This window comes from Mustela nivalis (genome assembly GCF_964662115.1).
Source record: "Mustela nivalis genome assembly, chromosome: 5".
NCBI lineage: Eukaryota > Metazoa > Chordata > Mammalia > Carnivora > Mustelidae > Mustela > Mustela nivalis.
Genome location: NC_139024.1, coordinates 109547460 through 109567307, shown reverse-complemented (window position 1 = coordinate 109567307; position 19848 = coordinate 109547460). Strand labels below are relative to the sequence as shown.

Sequence of the window (19848 nt, the reverse complement as noted above, 5' to 3'; positions counted from 1 at the left end):
TTTTTTTTTTTAAGATTTTATTTATTTGAGAGAGAGTGAACAAGAGAGAGCACGAGCAGTAGGGAAAGGGAGAGGCAGGCTCCCTACTGAGCAAGGAGCCCAAAGTGGGCTCGATCCCAGGACCGTGAGATCATGACCTGAGCTGAAGGCAGATGCTTAACCGACTGAGCCACCCAGGTGGCTCTATAAAAGACTTTGTAAGTAGTTTATTCAAGTGGAGGGAAAAATTCCCATGGATATATCAAGGATTCTATTTCCCGGGGCTGTATTTTCTAATTTTTTAAATTTAGTCACTGAAGTACTTCAGGTTTATAATTTTGGTATTTCCTTTAAAAATTATAATTATCAGTAATTTAGTCTGCTCAATGGCAGCACTCTGTAACCATCTTTGTTCCAAAGGGCAAGTCTTAAAAGTTTCTGTGTCATTCACATTTAATACTGTTGACAAGATCGACAGTGAAAAGAAAAAAAAAACTGAATTCTAAAAATTGTTGCTTTTTATAGTTCTGGATTAAGCCTTCTTGTTCTTTATATAGACAGATATGGTGAGGGTCATGGTTTAAAGAGTAGGTGTGTTTCTGAAATAACCTTATTCTTTTTACTCTATGCCTCCTACTGCCAGCCACAGTTGTCTCTATTGTGTGAATCCTAAAAAAAGGTTTATCGTAGTCATTTTGTGCAAATGACACACTTTAAACATCATATATTTATATATTATTTTCAGCATCAACTCCTACAATCCATCTGTAAGGTATTTTAAAGGTTCTCACAGCTCTAAGTGACTTCAATTAAAAGATAATTATACAAGAAACTTCTTTTCATAAAATAATAATCTAAGTACATATTTTTGCTTCAGGTCATAACTATCAGTTATCTAAGACCAAAGTCATTCATTAGATGATGGTATTAAATTATTTACAGATCTATCTCGTGTCTCTAGGAAAGAGATCATCCCATATAGAAAAGAAAGCATACCCTTTGTTCTACTCTATTAATGGTTCTTAATTTTCCCTATATCTGATATAAAAAAAACCTTGCATTCATGTTAGAGCTGTTCTAGGGCTCGAGGTTCAAATTTGAAAAGACAATTCTTGTCTGGAGACAAATCGATGGAAAGATTTAGTCCAGAAACCTCCTGCAGGAATTATGTATGTTTTGCACAGAACCCAGGAAAAAGAACCCTTGGCCATGGGTATTTGGTACGCTGGTTCTTGCCCCAGGAATTCCTGAAGTGAGAGACAGGATGCCATAAACTTGAGGATTCCAGTTTATTGTTAAAAGAATAAACTGAGTCATGAAGAAAACTGATGAAGAAAAGTCAGTTAGCTATACACTATGCACTATACACTATCTCCCTGTAAAACCTATAAATTTATGAGAATATAGTAAATTTACCTAAAAGGAAACACACACACACACACACACACACACACTGGAATTAGCTTTAATTTCAGAGAGGCTAGAATTAGTCAAAAGTACAATTCCTGAGCAAGGGACATGGTTAGCTAAGATTTCCTTTCTTAACATCAAATCAGTCTGAAGCTCTTATTAATATTCTGACCTAGGAGATAGAATTAGAGCCTGTTCCTTGAGTTCAAAGCTGTATAAAATAGTCACAGACTGGGACCCAAATTTTCAGGAACCACCTAAATGGGAGACAGAGCATTAAGTAACCCAGTATTTCTCTATGGCTTTTTCAATTATATTTCCATTATTTAAACTTCCTAGTTCTTGTGATACTGTATGAGTCAGAATGGGATAGATTATGCCGTAATAATAAACAATTTTAAAATATAAGTGCCTAAAAACAATAAAAATCCATTTCCTACTCACACTATATATATGTAACTCAGGTCATCAGGAAGTCTCTGTTCATCATAGTCATTCAGGGGTTTGGGGTGATGGAGGTTGAAAGATTTTGCATTGGCAACAGCATTCTCAGCCCCAACATGACAAAGACCACTTCCTTACAGAACCAGTTGGACAGTTCTAAGTCACATGTGTATACCTAACTTCAAGGAGTGAAGTAACACAATCCTCCCATGTGCCCAGAAGAGGAAAACTAGGTATCACCTAACAGATGTATATCCTGTGGTATGGAAACTGGCTAGCAATCATTTAATTTCTTTGCATTCCTCCATCAAAACTTTTCCTTCTTTATGTTTTAATTTTTTTTACATTGGTTACCATTTTACTTCTTTGCATTCCTCTGCCAGAAATTCAACCTTAGATAAAATCTATCCCTGTGCTTCTCAAACGTTAATGTACACACGAGTCACAGAGGGAGCTTTTCAAAATGCAGATTCTGATTAAGGTGGCCTGGGACATGGTTTCAGATTCTGCATTTCTAACAAGTTCCCAGGTGCTGCTTGTTGATACTTCTGGTCTTCGGAAAACGTTTTAGCTCCACCAAATGCCTTCTCTGCACCTGCATCCAAGCAGCTCAACTGTGCTGGAGAAAAATCACAACTAAACTGACTAGCTGCATTCTAAGTTCTTTATTTAAAGCCTCAGTATAATAGAACTTTTGGCAACCCCTAAGTACACCTGCTTCACACTGTTCTTTATTGTCCTGCCTTCCTCATTTCAGAAAATGACATTCCCATCAGCCAAATGTGTTCACTCAACCTTAATGAAGGATAACATCATCTCTCATCTGGATTACTGCAGCAGGCTTGACAGGTTCCAGTTCTGCTACCCTATAGCCTATTCTCCATAGAACACCATATGACCCTCTTTAATTATAATGAGTCACATCGCTCTTTACTATTAATGGATTCCCATTGCATTTAGAATAAAATTCGAACTCTTAGCAAAGGTCTTTAAGGCATAGAATTATTTTTTCCTACATAGCTCTCCAACTTCATCTCATGACATTCTCTTCTTGCTCAATACCTCTGGCAACTAGATCATCTTTCACTTACTTAAAGACTTCGAAGATTTTCCAAATGCTATTCCCTCAAATGGAAGGCATTCTTATTCTCTGACACACTCATTCTTTTCACTCTTTGAATGTCCAGATCCATCTCATTTTTCAGGCCACAGCTTTAAATGTCATTTCTCCACAGAGACCTCTCTGACTTTCTTATCTAAAGCAGTCCCCAAACTTTATTTCCTATGTTGGTATTTGGTTAATTTCCTCCGGCATACCACAATGTGTAATTATATATCAGTTTTTGTCTACTCTATTTGCACTTGTGAGTGTCACATTCAAGTTCTATCTTTAGGTCCCTGCATTCTGTTGCAGATAAAGGTCAGTAGGATTTGTAGAATAAGTTAATGGGTAGTTGAATGGATAGGTGAAAGATTGAATAATAAGATACACTTTCCTTTTATTTCTTTTTCTTTTGACATTAGCCTAATTCACTATAAAGTATATTTTATTAAATCATCTGATGAATAAATTTCAAGTCAGTGAATTTCAACTGCTAAAACTAACCCTAACATTTCATCTCTAAGTCACACTAAATCTGTAACCTGGGATAATCCTAAATTCTTTTGGGTTCTTATAGACATAATCAGTAATATATTGTCAGTTTAAAAAAAAAATGAAGTAAAGTATAACTTGAGCACTATTTCATTATGTATCTATATAGTGGACTACCTTAAAATTCCCTAGGAAATACTATTTTATGTATTTAAGAGATTTTTTCTTTTTTTATAATACAATTAAAATTTACTGGTTTAGTATAGTAATTCCTTTAAGGCTGATGATTTTGCCACTAAAACTAGAAAAATCCATATAAATTACAAAAACCATACTCCCTAGAGTATCACATAGCTATGGATGAGATAAACTAAATTTCCAGAAAAAGGGGAGCCTTTCTAAGCTAACCAACAATTTTAGTCATGGCAGAGGTGCTGCTAAATCTGGGCAAGAAGTGAGGGGCAGGTGTAACCCTGGAAGAGGACCTCTAATGAAGAAAGAGAAACTAATGTCTTTATTTGCCTAGCACTAGAAAAATGTATTGGAAATTTGAGAGTCCCTAAAAATCTTACTGGAATTTTTTCTCCATGAGATATTTTACTAAGTTTTTGAAATGCATAAGAAGTTGAGAAGCTAGGATGAAAACTTCTAAAATGCAGAGTATAATTTTCTCCATCTTTGTAAGTATGCATTTGGAAAAAATTTTGAAGTTGCTTGGAAAGAAAGCTCAAGTATTGAGCTGGTTGGTACCTCTTGAAGGAGAGAACTGGATCTTCTACAGTTTCTCAGTGCTGATGGAATAGGCAAACATAGGCTCTCCATCCAAAGCCTTTAAGACACACAGTGGGGCGCCTGTGTGGTTCAGTGGTTTAAAGCCTCTGCCTTAGGCTCAGGTCATGATCCCAGGGTCCTGAGATCAAGCCCCGCATGGGGTTCTCTGCTCAGCGGGGAGCCTGCTTCCTCTTCTCTCTCTGCCTGCCTCTCTGCCTACTTGTGATCTCTGTCAAATAAATAAATCTTTAAAAGAAAGAAAGAAAGAAAGAAAGAAAGAAAGAAAGAAAGAAAGAAAGAAAGAAAGAAAGAAAGAAAATCTTAAAAAAAAAAAAGAAAAAAGACACACAGTGGAAGAAGAAGGACTAAGCAGAGGTAGTCTTACTAAAATGCAAATCACCTCAACCCAGATCAACTCTCAACTGCATTGAAGTATCAGCTCCTCACTGTATCTGGATTTAAAAAAAAAAAAAGGAGAAATGCTTTTGGTGGACATTGACATTGTCTAAAAACCCTACATGTGTTTTACACAATGTCTGGCATTTAATAAAAATTAGAAGATATGCCAGATGATGTGACTGATAAAATAATCCCATTCACAAATTATCCAGATATTAGATTTCACTTTGATAAGTAATTTAAAATGACTGTGGTCCATTCTTCAATGGAGAATTCTAAAAGAGTTGAAATCTTAAAAAATAAGATAAAATAAATAAACAAAAACCATTAACAAATGTGTAATCTAGATCAAGAGTTAGTGAACTATATAGCCTGTGAGCCAAATCCAGCCCATTGCTTGTTTTTGTGTAAAGTTTTACTGGAACACCATCATGTTTACTCATTGTTTATGGCTGTTCTTGTGCTACAACAGAATTGAATAGTTAGAAGAGCGACCATATGGGATGTAAAGCCTAAATATTCACTATCTTCTTGAAATATATTAAACTGTGAACTTTGGCATATGAATTGCTTAGAACATTAAAATTTAGTTAACATTTTATTTCCTTTTCTCCCCCATCAGCTCCTTCATGGTAGACAGGATTCAATAAATGTGAGTTATTGTCATTTGCTGAACACTTAGTGAACTCATAATTTTATTCAGGACCACATGCTAAATTCTCTGGAATTGTGAGGTTGAACTCAGATCCTAAAACTTCAACATTTGAACCTGAATAAAAAGTAAAAGCCTTCAGTCCATTTAAAAGGAAATAATGTTCTTGAGCTTCTCCTTGGCATTGTTGAGTTTTGCAAAGACTATCTGAGCTCTGGGAGTGAGTATGCTGACAACTTTGAAAATTGGCAACAAGAACAAAAAAGAAGTCCGGTGCCATACCATTAGTACTTAAAATGAGGGTGTCCACGTTCTTCCAAGAGAGGACGATGTAATTATATATATATGTTTATGAATACTGAATTAATGTTGTAATTAGTAATGATAATAGCTTACATTTACTAAATGTGTACTATGGTAACAATTCCATTTTATTGGCCTAAGGTGACCTCATCACTGGTGTTTTTAAGAATTCCCATGCAATTATAATGTTCACCCAGGATTAAGAAACTTCTAATTTAGCTTCTTCTCCCTGCTTTCACTATCATCTGCTGTGTTCCAACCATACTGTATTACAAAAAGCTAGCAGAACAAGTAACTCCCCTATCTCAGACTCACTTAGCTCCACTTAATTAATGACTACTTGAAAACAAAAATCATCCGCTAGTTCTCCTGGATGGCTGGACCATAGTATTGGGCTCTTTGTTTCTTAACTACTTATGAAAAAAACAAGACTTTCATATTTTTTGGCTCAATAAATATCTGTTGTAAGCAAAAACTATGGTGGCTATTGTCTTCCTTTCCTCTAAATTAGCTGCAGTAATAAAATGTATTATCCTCCCTGAATCACTATATAGTACTACTCTTAAAGCTAAAATAACACTGTATATTAATTATATTGAAATTAAAATTAAGTAAATAAAAAATTTAAAAATATTCTACTCTTTATGCAGTGCGCTGGGTACTTATGCAAGGAGGTATTGGCCAAAAACTGTAACATGTGAAGAGTTTTGTTGCAACGGAGCAAAATTCACCTGGAAGGTAGGGAATATGTAGAAAAAAAAAATAAATGACATCTATTCTCTGTCTCTCTTTGCCTTTGTCCCTCTGGGTCTCTTTCCCTCTCTCTTCCCTCAAGCTTCCCCTAAAGGAAGATAGCTCTAACTTTGTCTCTCTAACCTAATAATCCAACGATAGAAGTAGAGGAAGATAAGAGAAACAAAGTCCTCAAAGTAGGATTCACGCTTTTTGACATCCCTGACCACAAAATCAACCTTTTGATGACCAGGCTACTGCTCCTAATTCCATATTTACTTGTTTGTTAAATGAAGGTTTGAAAAATAGAAAAGAGGTTTTAAGGGACAATGACTTCATAAGGAAGGACTTTTTTTTTTTTTTTTAATTTTTATTTTTTATAAACATATATTTTTATCCCCAGGGGTACAGGTCAAAGACATTGCTCTAGTAAAAGTCCTTCCTTCTATTATTAATAAATAAAAGGAAGGACTTTTACTAGAGCAATGTCTTTGACCTTTCTCAGTCCCACTCACTCACTCACTCATCTCCAGGGAAGGAGGAATGACATATGCCTGATGGATTTAGGAAAAGGCATTGGTATGCTTGGTTCAAATTTTGCTTTCGAACGCTCTACACACAGAGTATGTATCCCGTTTGTTCTACGCAATTTATCACTTCAGGAGTAGGTGCGCGTGTGTGTGTGCGCATGTGTATGCATGTATATATGTGTAAGCATGTATCTGCATATGTGTAAAATAGAGGGGGGAGAGAACCAGAGACAGACAGACAGACAGAGAGACAGAGAGGAGGGATGGGGGTAAGAAGAGGCTGTCTGTGACTGTCCAGGTATACCAGACACAGGGGGATCTGTTTATTTAATCCAGGGAGATCTTGCCCCACTTTGGCCACAATATTCATCCTTCTTCTTCAAAGAACTTTATGAGTAACAAGAAAATTTGTCTGACTCCTGTGCCTGTTTCTCAATAGGCTTTAAAATTATTTGTACTTTATTTGGTCTAAGATTCAGAAAATATCCCAGAAATTAAAGGAAATATTAACATATGAGAAAATATGAAAATTTCAAGAATCCTACTACACTTTATTCTTCTACCCTCAATGTTCTAAAATTGTGTGCATTCATTTGTGACTTGTCTTTTTTGAATAACAGTTGGATCATGTTAAATTTTGTACCTTATAAAGTTTCAAACAACTTTATGATTATTGCCTTATTGAAATTCCTCTGCAATGGCCAAATAATTTCATAAAATAATGTCATCAATCACTCCACATTTCTAGATATTTTGGGGCTAGGAAAATTGCACATGAGGGATAATACTTACTAATTTCACGTGGTTAAAATTCATGAACATTAAGTCTGGTGTATCACCTGAGAACCCTCCAGCTGCCAGGGTGCTTCTACTGATTAGAAAAGTGGCAGAGTCATTCTTTAAAAGCATCTATGGAATATTTAGTATATGCTTAGCACTGTGTTAGTCACTAGATAAATAAAGATTAAAAGAAAAAAAAACAACAACAACATGGTTTCTGTCCTCAAAGAATTCAAACTAAATGTTCAGTGTAATGGATTAATGATTTTATATATTATACTGATTAACCACCCCATTCTGTCTACTTCAATTGGGTTATAATTAAGAGAATTCATAGAACATACTCAACTAATGTTTTAACTGATGATAAAATGTCATTTCAAACTTAGTTTATGACTATAATTTCATAGTAGGTAACAATTAATATTTAATGAGCTTTACGATTAGAGAGGGGGGCACAAAATGAAACCTTTCAAAGAAAATAGAACAATTAAATTGTGAAATAGTAAATTCTACTAAAGAAGAAGATACAGAGTCTGCAAAGTAATTTTAGAACTTGTGGGTATCAGAACTGTTCTTTAGCACAAGCACTACCTAGCTTTGCTACTCAGACAAAGCATGAGAAGCAACAGGAGTAAGGAAAGCTGGGTTCACTTCCATCTCCAATGGACTTTACTTAGAATACACATGATTAAGTCAAAGTATTAGGTAACCATTATTTAAGGCACAGATTGGTCCTATACTTTCCCAAATAGGGACATGATCCGTAGGCAAGTACTAGATGTGTGTATGTAAGCATATACAATCGTGTGTATATTTCTGTATGTCTGTTTAAACATAATTTGTGTGTGAAAATACATGTGACATCAATCTTATATATACACCTATCTATCCACTCATCTATCTACCTATCTACTTCATCTGTCTTTATTTACATTTTCCCATATGTACAGTTCACATTAATAAAATGTTGAGTTCTAAAATTTTACTCTTTTTGAGATAATATTTTAACTAAATGTATTTTCTGTACACGTAGGTATTAATACCTCATGGTTACAAAATTCTTTAGAATTTGTAAACATTTCAACAGTATATAGTATGTCATCTGTTCTTCCATAAAATCTCCAGAGATGTTAAGATGATGCTAGTAACTTCAAATAAACTAAGAATTGAGATCATATGACTTTTCTGTAAAACACAAAGCTTGAACCTGCCCTCATTACCAGAATCTAGGGCACATTGTTTTAAATCGAAAGTTCAGGAGGTAGTATGACCTCTAGAAAATACATGAAGCTTTGGGGGTGCCTGGGTGGCTCAGTGGGTTAAAGCCTCTGCCTTCAGCTCCGGTCATGATCCCAGGGTCCTGGGATCAAGCCCCGCATCGGGCTCTCTGTTCAGCAGGGAGCCTGCTTCCTCCTCTCTCTCTTTCTGCCTGCCTCTCTGCCTACTTGTGATCTCTACCTGTCGAATAAATAAATAAAATCTTTAAAAAAAAATACATGAAGCTTTGTAGCAATTGTACCTGGACACAACTTCCATTCTTTGCCTGACAAAACTGGATTGTTCCCCTGTAGATTTTCAGATTCTCTATATGCAAACCAATGCAGGGATACCCACCTTGCTTCTTGTGAGCACTGAAGCTGGTTTATCAAAGTGCCCAGGTGAGTGCCTAGTACTTGGTAGGAGCTGAATATACTAAGACTGCTTTTTATCTACAGTATCATGCATCTGATTAATGTATGCCAGTCAAAAAGGCAGATACAGGGCCGTCTGGGTGGCTCACTGGGTTAAGCCTCTGCTTTCAGCCCAGGTCATGATCTCAGGGTCCTGGGATCGAGCTCTCTGCTCAGCAAAAAGCCTGCTTTTCCCTATCTCTCTCTCTCTCTCTCTGCCTGCCTCTCTGCCTACTTGTGATATCCCTCTGTCAAATGAATAAATAAAATCTTTAAAAAACAAAAAAGGCAGATACATATTGGCTGTCAAATTATTGATTGAATGATTTCTATGGAATTCACAATTAGAGATCAATTCTTCTATTTCACAGTGTGTTTGTTTCTGTCCATTATCAGATGATCTGCACTCACAGAATACAAACTCATTTAAATATTACTATATAAAACACTGAATTTAGAAAGTAAAAAATTTCTGCAAAAATGTGACATTACATATTAATAAATTCATAAGGATTGACTTATGTTTTACTTAATACATGCAATTACTCCTATTCATTACTCTGGATTAACAGGAATTGAATATGGATATTATTAAGATCAAGTAAACAAAGTCGAATGTCTACAATTAGGGGGATCTAAAACTCATTAAAATTAAATTCATTAGGAAGTTTTTGGTTAATCTTTATTCTGAAATATATTGGTCTAAGTATTTACACTTATTAATAAAATAACTTCATATTCTTATATTTTCTTTTATGAAACAAAGCTATATATTATATTCTGTATATATATAAATATGTATTTTAATTTTGACAGAAATAAGGCTCAGTGAAATGAAATATTATCAATTACCAATATACACATAAATATATATTATTAAGCAGAGGTATTTGTGGGTAGCCAGCATAAACTGACATACATGTCAGTATTTCTGTGTAACACACATATGTGTATGTATCTGTGCATATATATATATATATATATATTAATAACAAGAACAAGGCTCCAAGTAGTCAAACACTCATCTAGTCAATTACTATTACTGATTTGATAAGTAAACATATTAACATTTGGTTTTCAGATTTCCTTAATACTTTTTTTTTGTTTGTTTGTTTTTGGATAATCGAATATATTTGCTTCATCAATATGGATTATTATTGTATGAGCTAAATCTCCATCCCCAAGCAAGAATCCTCTTTGGGGTTTTTTTATTTTTTAAGAATTATGCGTATTTTTGAGTGCCAGTAAAAAATTAAAAGAAAACGTAAGCACAACAAAAGTTAAAGTTTTTTTAACTAAATTTCAACCCTGTCAATGTTCAACTTTCCAGCTGGCTCATGATCATATTATTATAAATTTCAATGTTTATTTCTTGATGGAGTTCCTCCCAATTGTCAGGATGAGATAACAACAGTCTCCAATAATGACAATGGCTTGCACTTGTAACATACCAAGTGAAATTCATCTGTGCTCAGAATATTCATACATCGTATTTTGTGAATAATTCAATGATGTGTGGTAACAGAGGGGCTTTTTTTTTTTTTTTTAATTTGGCCCACTTCATCTTTTCCAAGTAATTAATTTTCTCTGGTGCAATAACATTGTCATTTTTTCAATATCTTAACGTCAAAATGCAGTGAGAAATTTGATACCTAAGTGACACAGCTTATCATATCTTAAGTATAAAATGTAAAAGAATATAATTTTAAAATGTATGGTATTTTGAAGTAAGTCTTATATACTATTCAACACGGATCTGTGCTAATCATGATACATAATGTAACTCCTATAGATAAAAACTGAAGAACAAATTTTGCTCACGACTTGTCCCCATTAGACAAGGAATTCTTTCATTTAAATAGCAGAAACCATAAAAACCCAAACCCTAGGAATGAAGCAGTTTAGCACTGACTTATAAAAATTAGCTTTCTGTCATATCACTTTTTCCTTCAGGCATTTTTTCAGAGATTTTGGCTGATTTGATTATAAAGCAGAAGGTTAAATTCTCACACAGTGATCATTAGGAAAAAATAAACAGAGCAAGTACTAAAGCTGGCTTTGCACCTACTGAATGCTGCAAGTGTCTGTACTCATTTGATATGCATCTTGCAAAGCTCGGCTGTTCCCAGAAGGCCACTCCATGAAGACTGAGAGAGCAGCGTCTGCTAGTGGTGCCTGTGTGTCACAAAGAACAGAGAGAAGCTTTATAACGGAGATGCTAGAAGGCATCACAGAATTGGGAGGCAGGCTAAAGAACTAAAGGGTTTGTACATTTTCCTGCCTTAGAAGACTTGCATATGAAAATATTACATTGATTATTTTTATAGTGCATGTGAATCACACTGAGAAACCATTGCATTTGCAAGAATTTCTAGGTCTCTTCATTGGCTCCATCTATGAAGCACTTTCCTAAAATTGCTTTATTATTGATTGCTTATTGGATAGATTTATTGACGGATATAGGACAAAAGGATGACTTCATAAGCCAACATAGCATGCTGTTTGTGGATGGCGAACCTAATTTGGTTTCGGTGGGTCATGATACTTTACCTGTGGCATTCAGTGGGCACTGGTTGAATGCAAAGTCACCCGCGGGGGTCCTTTTCCACACCATCGACATCAGATAATCCTCTGGGCATATTTCATAAGGTGCTGCAGTTTGAAACAGAGGGAGTTGAATGCCAGCAGTGTTTGTTTTTCTAAATATTGGCAATAAACAGTCCTCAAATGTATCTATCTGTGGAACTCTTTCATTTTCTTTAAAGTATATTCTTTACTGAGATGTTAGCGATGTCTTCATAACCAAAAAACCCACCAGGTTTCATTTCATTATCTATGAAATCTCCACAGAAATGTTGTTTCTTTGGAAAATGCTTACTCTGGAGACTTTTTTAAAAAAGTCATTTGAATTTGCTTAAAAATTGAACATTACATTCAAGCATATATAAAAAAATCTTTCCAAAATTTATAAAGTTTTGAAATATTGTGTAATAAAATTATTTCCAATAAACTGAAAGCCATATTAGAATTACTAGCTCTAAGTGTTAAGAGGAAATAAACATAAAAGGCAAGAATATGTAACTTCTTATTCTTCATACAAGAGCAATGATGTCAATCACACTACATCATATGAAAATGACCTGATTTGATCTTTTGGCCTTCATATTTTCAAAAACTCAATTTAATTACTGAGATGAGAAAGTTAAAGGGAACCCAAGAATAACAGAGGTATATCAGAAATATTTTAATAGGAAGCCAAAGACTTGTAAAGTCTGTCTATCCTCTGTTCCGCATTAAACCTCACACCTTGCTCCTAGAAAGAACATACCAGTCTTTGTTCTGGACACACCTACTCTTGTACTTTTTTTAAAAAATAAGATTTTATTTATTTATTTGACAGAGGCAGAGAGGCAGGCAGAGAGAGGGAGGAGGAAACAGGCTTTCTGCTAAGCAGAGAGCCTGATGCCGGGATCCATCCCAGGACCCTGGGATCATGACCCGAGCGGAAGGCAGAGGCTTTAACCCACTGAGCCATCCAGGTGCCCCTACTCTTGTACTTTTTAATACAGCACTGCCACGCATATGCTCATATATTTGTGTTCCTCAGTTGCCTGACATCTTGTTGTTCTCATCTCAGTATCTTGCACCTAATGGTTTGTCTGACACACAGAAGTTGTTCAAAGTTAAATAAATAAATGAAGCAATATTTCAATATATAAATACCATTAATAAGTAAATAGACCCCCCAAAAAGTACCTAATATATATGTATGTATATGTGTGTAGACATATATGTGTATATATATGTACCTATATATATGTGTGTATCTACATATACATACACATATACATATATATGTATATATATATGAGTGTGACTCCCAGGGAGAGATTCCTTCCTTTGAGAATATACTATTTAATCTATGATAATCATAATCTACAGACACTGATTTTATTTCAGAATTTATGAGCTCATTAGGATACATTATAACTATTAGTGGAGAAGAATACAATTTCAGAAATTACAGTCTTGAAACAATATTTTCTTTATCTGGGGTAGCAGGACTGGAAGAATCTGCTCTTCGTGGGGTGGGGATCAGACAAAATGGGCAAAGTGGCTCCCGCTTTGCTAATCTCTGTGGTCAGTGTGGAAGTGGGTGGTTGCATGTTCTTGGCTGGTGGTAACTGCTGCCTCCCTTAATTTAGTTTTCTGCTGTTTCTATTCTTGCGCTATTGGAGGAGGGAGCCCTGTGGAGGGGCTGTCCCCACCTTCGCTTGAGTCAAACCATTTTTCGGTGATTTTTAAAAAATTTTATTATTTTATATTTTTGATTTATGGTGACTCCACCTCTATTCATCAGCATCACTCCCAGGCCAGACTCAGTGGCAAATCCTGGTCTTGGGTCCTAGGAAAGGACCAAGCTAGCCTGAGCCGTTCTGCCCCCTACAACAGCCTGCATGAGTTAAAGAGGCCTAAAGGGCACACTTGGCTCCTGTAATAAAAAAAATGTTTAGAATCTGAAAATAATAATAATAATTATAATAATAACAATAATTATTATTATTGACCTCTCTCTTGCCTGTTTTCCATATGGTAAAAGAGACTACTAATCTCTACCTCATAAGATTATTGGGGAAGATTTTTTTTTTTTAAAGATTTTATTTATTTATTTGACAGAGAGAGATCACAGGTAGGTAGAGAGGCTGGCAGAGAGAGAAAGGGAAGCAGGCTCCCTGCTGAGCAGAGAGCCCGATGTGGGACTCGATCCCAGGACTCTGAGATCATGACCTGAGCCAAAGGCAGCAGCTTAACCCACTGAGCCACCCAGGCGCCCCAGATTATTGGGGAAGATTGAATGAGCCCATGCATATAAGACTTTTAATAAGGGTTCAATGTTACTACTATTATTAACACATTGAAATCATCTAGGGAAACTATTTAATAAAGGAAAAAGCAGGGCATAAGATGATTCTGCAAAAGACACGGGGACCAAGGATAGGACCAAGGAAGAGGTCCAAGTGCCTTATGGAGGCCTGACAGAGAATAGCTTTCTAGGACCCCAAAGAAAGTATTCTCAAGGAGGAGGGAGAAGTTAGAGTATAAAGCACTATGGAGATAGTCCAGTGAGTAATGCCAAGATGAGAACATTAGGTTTAGCCTTCAAGAGATCTCTGGTGGGGTAAGGTGGAGACGTTTTATGAAAATGGGTTTGGTAAAGGTTGAAACGACTGCTAAACCATCACCAAGCAAAGATTCCCTAAATTGCTGCCTAAGTATTTTAATGAGAACCTAGACTATTAACTCAGCATGAGGGCAATCATCTTGAATAATTGGAAGTAGCCAAGAAGATATGCAGGAAGTCAAAGCAAAGGCTACTGAGGCAGGATTCTAGAATCTAGTCCTGCTGCTACCTCCATCACTTCAGATAATCCTCGTATTTGAGGGCCTTGGTGCCATCATCTGTAAAGAGGTAGGAGGTGGGATAGTTCATCTGCAATGTCCTTTTCAGTTCTAAAATGTCCACATGTTTAAACCATTATCTTGTGTTATCTGTCCAGGCTGTCACAGGGGGCAGGGGGCTCAGGCTAACCTGGCCCTTTCCTAGGACCCAAGACCAGGATTTGCCACTGAGTCTGGCCTGGGAGTGGTGCTGATGAATAGAGGTGGAGTCACCATAAATCAAAAATATAAAATAATAAAATTTTTTAAAAATCACCGAAAAATGGTTTGACTCAAGCGAAGGTGGGGACAGCCCCTCCACAGGGCTCCCTCCTCCAATAGCGCAAGAATAGAAACAGCAGAAAACTAAATTAAGGGAGGCAGCAGTTACCACCAGCCAAGAACATGCAACCACCCACTTCCACACTGACCACAGAGATTAGCAAAGTGGGAACAACTTTGCCCATTTTGTCTGATCCCCACCCCACGAAGAGCAGATGCTTCCAGCCCTGTTATCCCATCCAACCTCCTGCTATATGGCCAACGAGGCCAGGGAAGTGTCTCCTGAGAGGAGGGGTGACGGTGTCAGAAAGAAAAGACAAAGTCCAGAGTTAAGACTGTTGTGGGGGGAGGTCAGTCATTGCTACACAGCTAGGTGGTGCCCAGATTAATGACAGTGAAGGGGAAATAGTAAGAAGAAGGAAAAGTTAGCAAATGTTGGAGCCACAGTAAGAATGTGATCAGTTTGGCTTCTGATCTCAGCTCTTACTTGCTATGTTGCAGTCAAGCCCTGATGTACATCCTCTGCTTCCAGTTGTGTATTGGCAACACATAGGTGTTTTCCTTGGTTCAGATGTCTTTCTTGAACATTAGACTGGCATATCCAAATGCTGAGTGACACTTACTGCTTGTTCTTTCTGTTCCAAAGAAATCTCGGAGTCAGTCTGCCTACATTTCAACTCCTACCATTTTCTCCATAATGCTGCTTGTTTCCTCTCCTTGTATTCCCTAACTCTGTTAATGGTGTCTCTAATCTTGTGACCATAACTGAAACCATCAGATTCATCTTCTACGGATTGTTCTCTTCTCGTTAAACTTACCATGATTCTAATTTCATTGTTTACCCAAGCAACCATCCTATTCCAGTTGAATGAGGGGAACAACCTCATTGGTTCATTCGGCATTGACCTGACACATGCCAGGCTCTGTTCTAGGGAGAATCAGTGGTGCAAGAGAGCAGCACTCTCTGTCTCATGGCGCTTTCAGTCAAAGGGAGGAGGCAGAGGTCAAACAATTACATGTACCATTACTTGAGTATAACTATGATAACCTCTGCAAATAGGAAGTACAGAATGCTACTTCAATCTAAACTGAAGAACAGAAGTCTTCCTGGAGGAAGGCGACACTTGATTGTGACTGACTGTAGCAGGGGCAGCAAGCAATCTGGGTAGAGTGAACGGTATTTGCAAAGGCCTGGAAGTGGAGATGAGGTTGGGGCCTGTGACCAGTGGAGCTGGAGGGAACAATTTTAAGAGAAGTGTGGAGTAATGATGGGCTGGGAGACAGGCTAACATTAGTGCCTACAGGGCTTCACAGCTACTGAAGGGTTAAACAAAAGATCAACATAATTCAATTTTTAACTTTAAGAAGATCGGTTTGCTTTCTGTGGGTAACAGCAATTGGAAGCAGTAGGTAAGGCAAGACAATCGAAGAGGTGAGCATAGTGCTTCAGTGATGAAATGATGGTGGCTTTATGCAGGATGTTTAAAGATGAAGAAATGGTGGGAACAAGATAAATTTAGAAAGTAGTAGACTAAATAACATGGCAAATGAAGGACTGAGGGGTTAAGGATGATGCCTGCTTTCTTCTGAGCTGAAGAACTGGGTATAAAGTGGAACTATTTACTCTCTAGTATCTTCTACCTTTAATCCAATTTTCATGCCATATTAACAAAGTAATCTCCAAAATGAAGCTTAATCCCATAACTTGCTGCTTAAAACCTTTCCATGCTTCTCCAGTATTGACAGGATAAAGATAACTCTGTTCTCTGTGATAAATAAAGGCCCTTCTAGCAAGCTCAAAGCTCGCATTCCAGTTATGGCTCTTATTTATTCTCCTATGCATCAGCCACACAGAATTAATCGTCATCCTCCAAATATTCCACACGAGGTCACATTCGCCTGTGTTTCTGTAAATGTCAACCAAAACTACTTTAGAATAGGAAAATCATAATAAATGTTAAACGCACAAACTACATCATGCACATTTTATTACATAATTGAATTCCGTGTAAAACAACTAGTCCATTTTTAATGAAGATACACCAGCAATTAACCTATTAGTACCGTTACACCTAATTATCTTTCTTTGGGTTCATTTTACACATCCAACTTCTGTTCAAAATCTCCCTCATTAACTCTTCATTTTTAATCCCTTTCACTTGTATTCTTTTTCTGTTTTTCAGTGTTTTTAAACTTAGTTCCACTGATGAAATTTTGAAATACATTTCATAAAACGGGTTGCCAGAGCGTTCAATTTTGTTTCTGATTTAATCTTGACACAAAGCAATGAAGAAGCAATTTGCACCCTAGACTTCCTTATTCCCCTCTGTGGTTTCAGAAAGCTTTTCACACCTATTGTAATTCTGCCAAAAATTCGCCTTTTTAAAACTGCGCCCTTCCCCCACCGTCGGTTGTGGTCAGAAACTCTAGTAATTGCAAGCATTAACCACTAGATGGCACGGATGGGCCAATAGGGTGAAATGTTCTCTCAGGTCGCAGCTGAAACTGATGAGGTTCAAAATTAAGGTGGGCAGAAGTAGTAACTGTCAGCTAGGGAAATATGGGTCAGGGCTTTTTTTTTTTTTTTTTTTTTTTTTTTTTAAGGTACAATACTTGAAGAAAAATAAAATTTCTTCTTTTTCAGTAAGTACGACGTTTAGAGATAAAACCAGCCTCAGTTACAAGGCCTTTCAGCCTTATCCAGCCTCCACTCTTTCCACATTCTGCCGTCCCCAACTCCCACACTGACCCCTTTGGTGGTTCTCCAATCTTCCAGGGGGGCTTGCTCTTTCTTTTTAGGATAGCCCTCTCTCTTGCCCAAATGTCTGCATGGTTTTTGGCTTTACCGCCTTTCATCTTTGCTGAAATCTTGCCTTTTCAGGGATTTCCTGACTTCTCTCAAACACTCCTACACCTTCCTCTGTTTTAGTCTTCTCCAAAACGATTGCTGTACTTGTAACTTCTGTGTCTTTTTTCCTAGCCTTCTTATTTTGCAGTACTATTATTATTATTAACTTTATTATTAGTTTATTGATTGCCTTCTCCTACTAGGATGTGAGCATCATGAAGACAATAATTCTTCTGTTTTGTTTCACTCCTAGAGCACTTTGTACTTAGGAGTCTAGCAAATGATAGGTGGATGCCTATGGATATACTCATATCTTTTAAGCCAAAAATTACCAAATACTTTTAAAAGTTCTATTTTGGGGGCACCTGGGTGGCTTAATCAGTTAAGCATCCCCCTTCCACTGAGATCATGACCTTGAGGTACTGGGATCCAGCTCTGCATAGGGCTCCCTCTTCAGCGTGGAGCCGGCACCTCCCTCCTCCTCTGCTCCTACCCTCTGCTTGTGCTCGCGCTCTCGCTCTCAAATAAATAAAAAAATATATATATATATTTTAAAAAGATCTATTTTTCCATTACCTCAGTACTGAAGATGACAGAAAATGAGGATGATTCTGCAAAGTACTGAGGACAATGTTTAAGTGTGTGCATGTATGTGTTTAAGCGAGCAGTAAGTTAACAATATTCAGTTAGGAAAAGTAAGAGAGGGAGGTTAACCTACTATAGGTTAAATTACTATAGTTTACTTAAAAATTAACAAAAATGGGTTTCCAAGGTACAAGGTATTGACAAAGGTTGAGTTTTGTAGGGCTGTGTTCGACTTGGTAAGAGTCCATGGAACCCTGTCCAGAATTATCCAGTGTGATCTGTATATATCCAACCACAGCGATCAATTATTAATTTCCATTTCCCTAATGAAAATCAGTATGACCTACCTCAACCAGACCAAAAACAAAACAAACAAACAATATCACAGTAATTTTTCAAACTTAAAGAGGTCAAGAAATTTGTATTCCTCCACCATCAATTCATAGCGCTTTGGATTCATTGTGCTTCTTATAGATGGAAACACAGTACACAAATAATAAGAAAGGAAGATGATAAGGGAATCATATACTCATATTTGCAAATCTGTAGGATTTTCAGTGTTTTAGTAGTAATGTCAAATCCCATCTGCTTTAAATAATTCAACAAAGGTCATTTGGCACTCATTGAAGATTATATCTTTGAAGAGTTTAGTTCAGAAAACAGGTATATTTATGCTCATACCAAAAGAAAAACAGCCTAGATATTAAATAAGAATTTATTTTCTTCCACATCAGGTTTATGAAGTCCCCAGTAGTAGGAAACTTTCTTCTCTTCTCAGTGCATCTTACGGAATTCATTCATTCTCCAGATATTTATTGAGCACTCATAATGTCCCTATACCTTGTAAAATATAGCACATAAAGAAAATGAACAAAAATAATCAGGGTCTCTTAGCTACCAAGATGGTGAGGGAGACGATAAGAGGAGAAACTGTAATACACTGGAATGCCCACTATGATCTGAGAAGTCCTGGTTGCTCTAGGAGTACTTTGGGGGAGAGTATAGCAGCGGCAGATTTCCAGAAGGGATGTCCAAGGATAATTAGGAGTTGGCCAGTGAGGAAGGGGAAAGTGTGCCTTGGGAACCACAGGCAGCAAGGAGAACCTGGTATATCCGAGAAATTGGGAATCAGTCAGAATGGCTACAAATGGTACAAAGTTGGGGATGAGTAGAGGTGGGTATTACTGGAGGGGCAGGGGTGACGATGGTAAGAAACTAGGAGTTTGAATTTAAGGGCAGGGGAAGTTTATTATAATGTGTTGGATGCTATACATACAGTTTGGGGAATGGATTGAAGGAAAGTGAGACTGAAGGCGGGGACTGTGACAATCTAAATGGGGTAATTAGGGAAAGGGCATGACATGACGGGAAGTGCCAATGGGGAGGGAAGCAAGTGGTTCAAAAATCTATCTAGGACAGAGAATGGG

At 36.9% G+C, this 19848-nt stretch overlaps 1 protein-coding gene across 4 annotated transcripts in view; it reads right to left on the bottom strand.

Annotated features, from left to right (window-relative positions):
- The window catches only part of ADGRB3 (adhesion G protein-coupled receptor B3), a 730754-nt gene that overhangs the window by 397169 nt on the left and 313737 nt on the right, over positions 1 to 19848 (bottom strand). For all 4 annotated transcript variants that reach the window (XM_082731305.1, XM_082731302.1, XM_082731304.1 and 1 more), the window contains 2 exons: positions 11818 to 11919; positions 11336 to 11442 (listed from right to left, as the gene is read on the bottom strand). In XM_082731305.1, coding sequence (XP_082587431.1) covers positions 11336 to 11442; positions 11818 to 11919 — 209 coding nt within the window. The remainder of the gene's footprint in view (positions 1 to 11335; positions 11443 to 11817; positions 11920 to 19848) is intronic.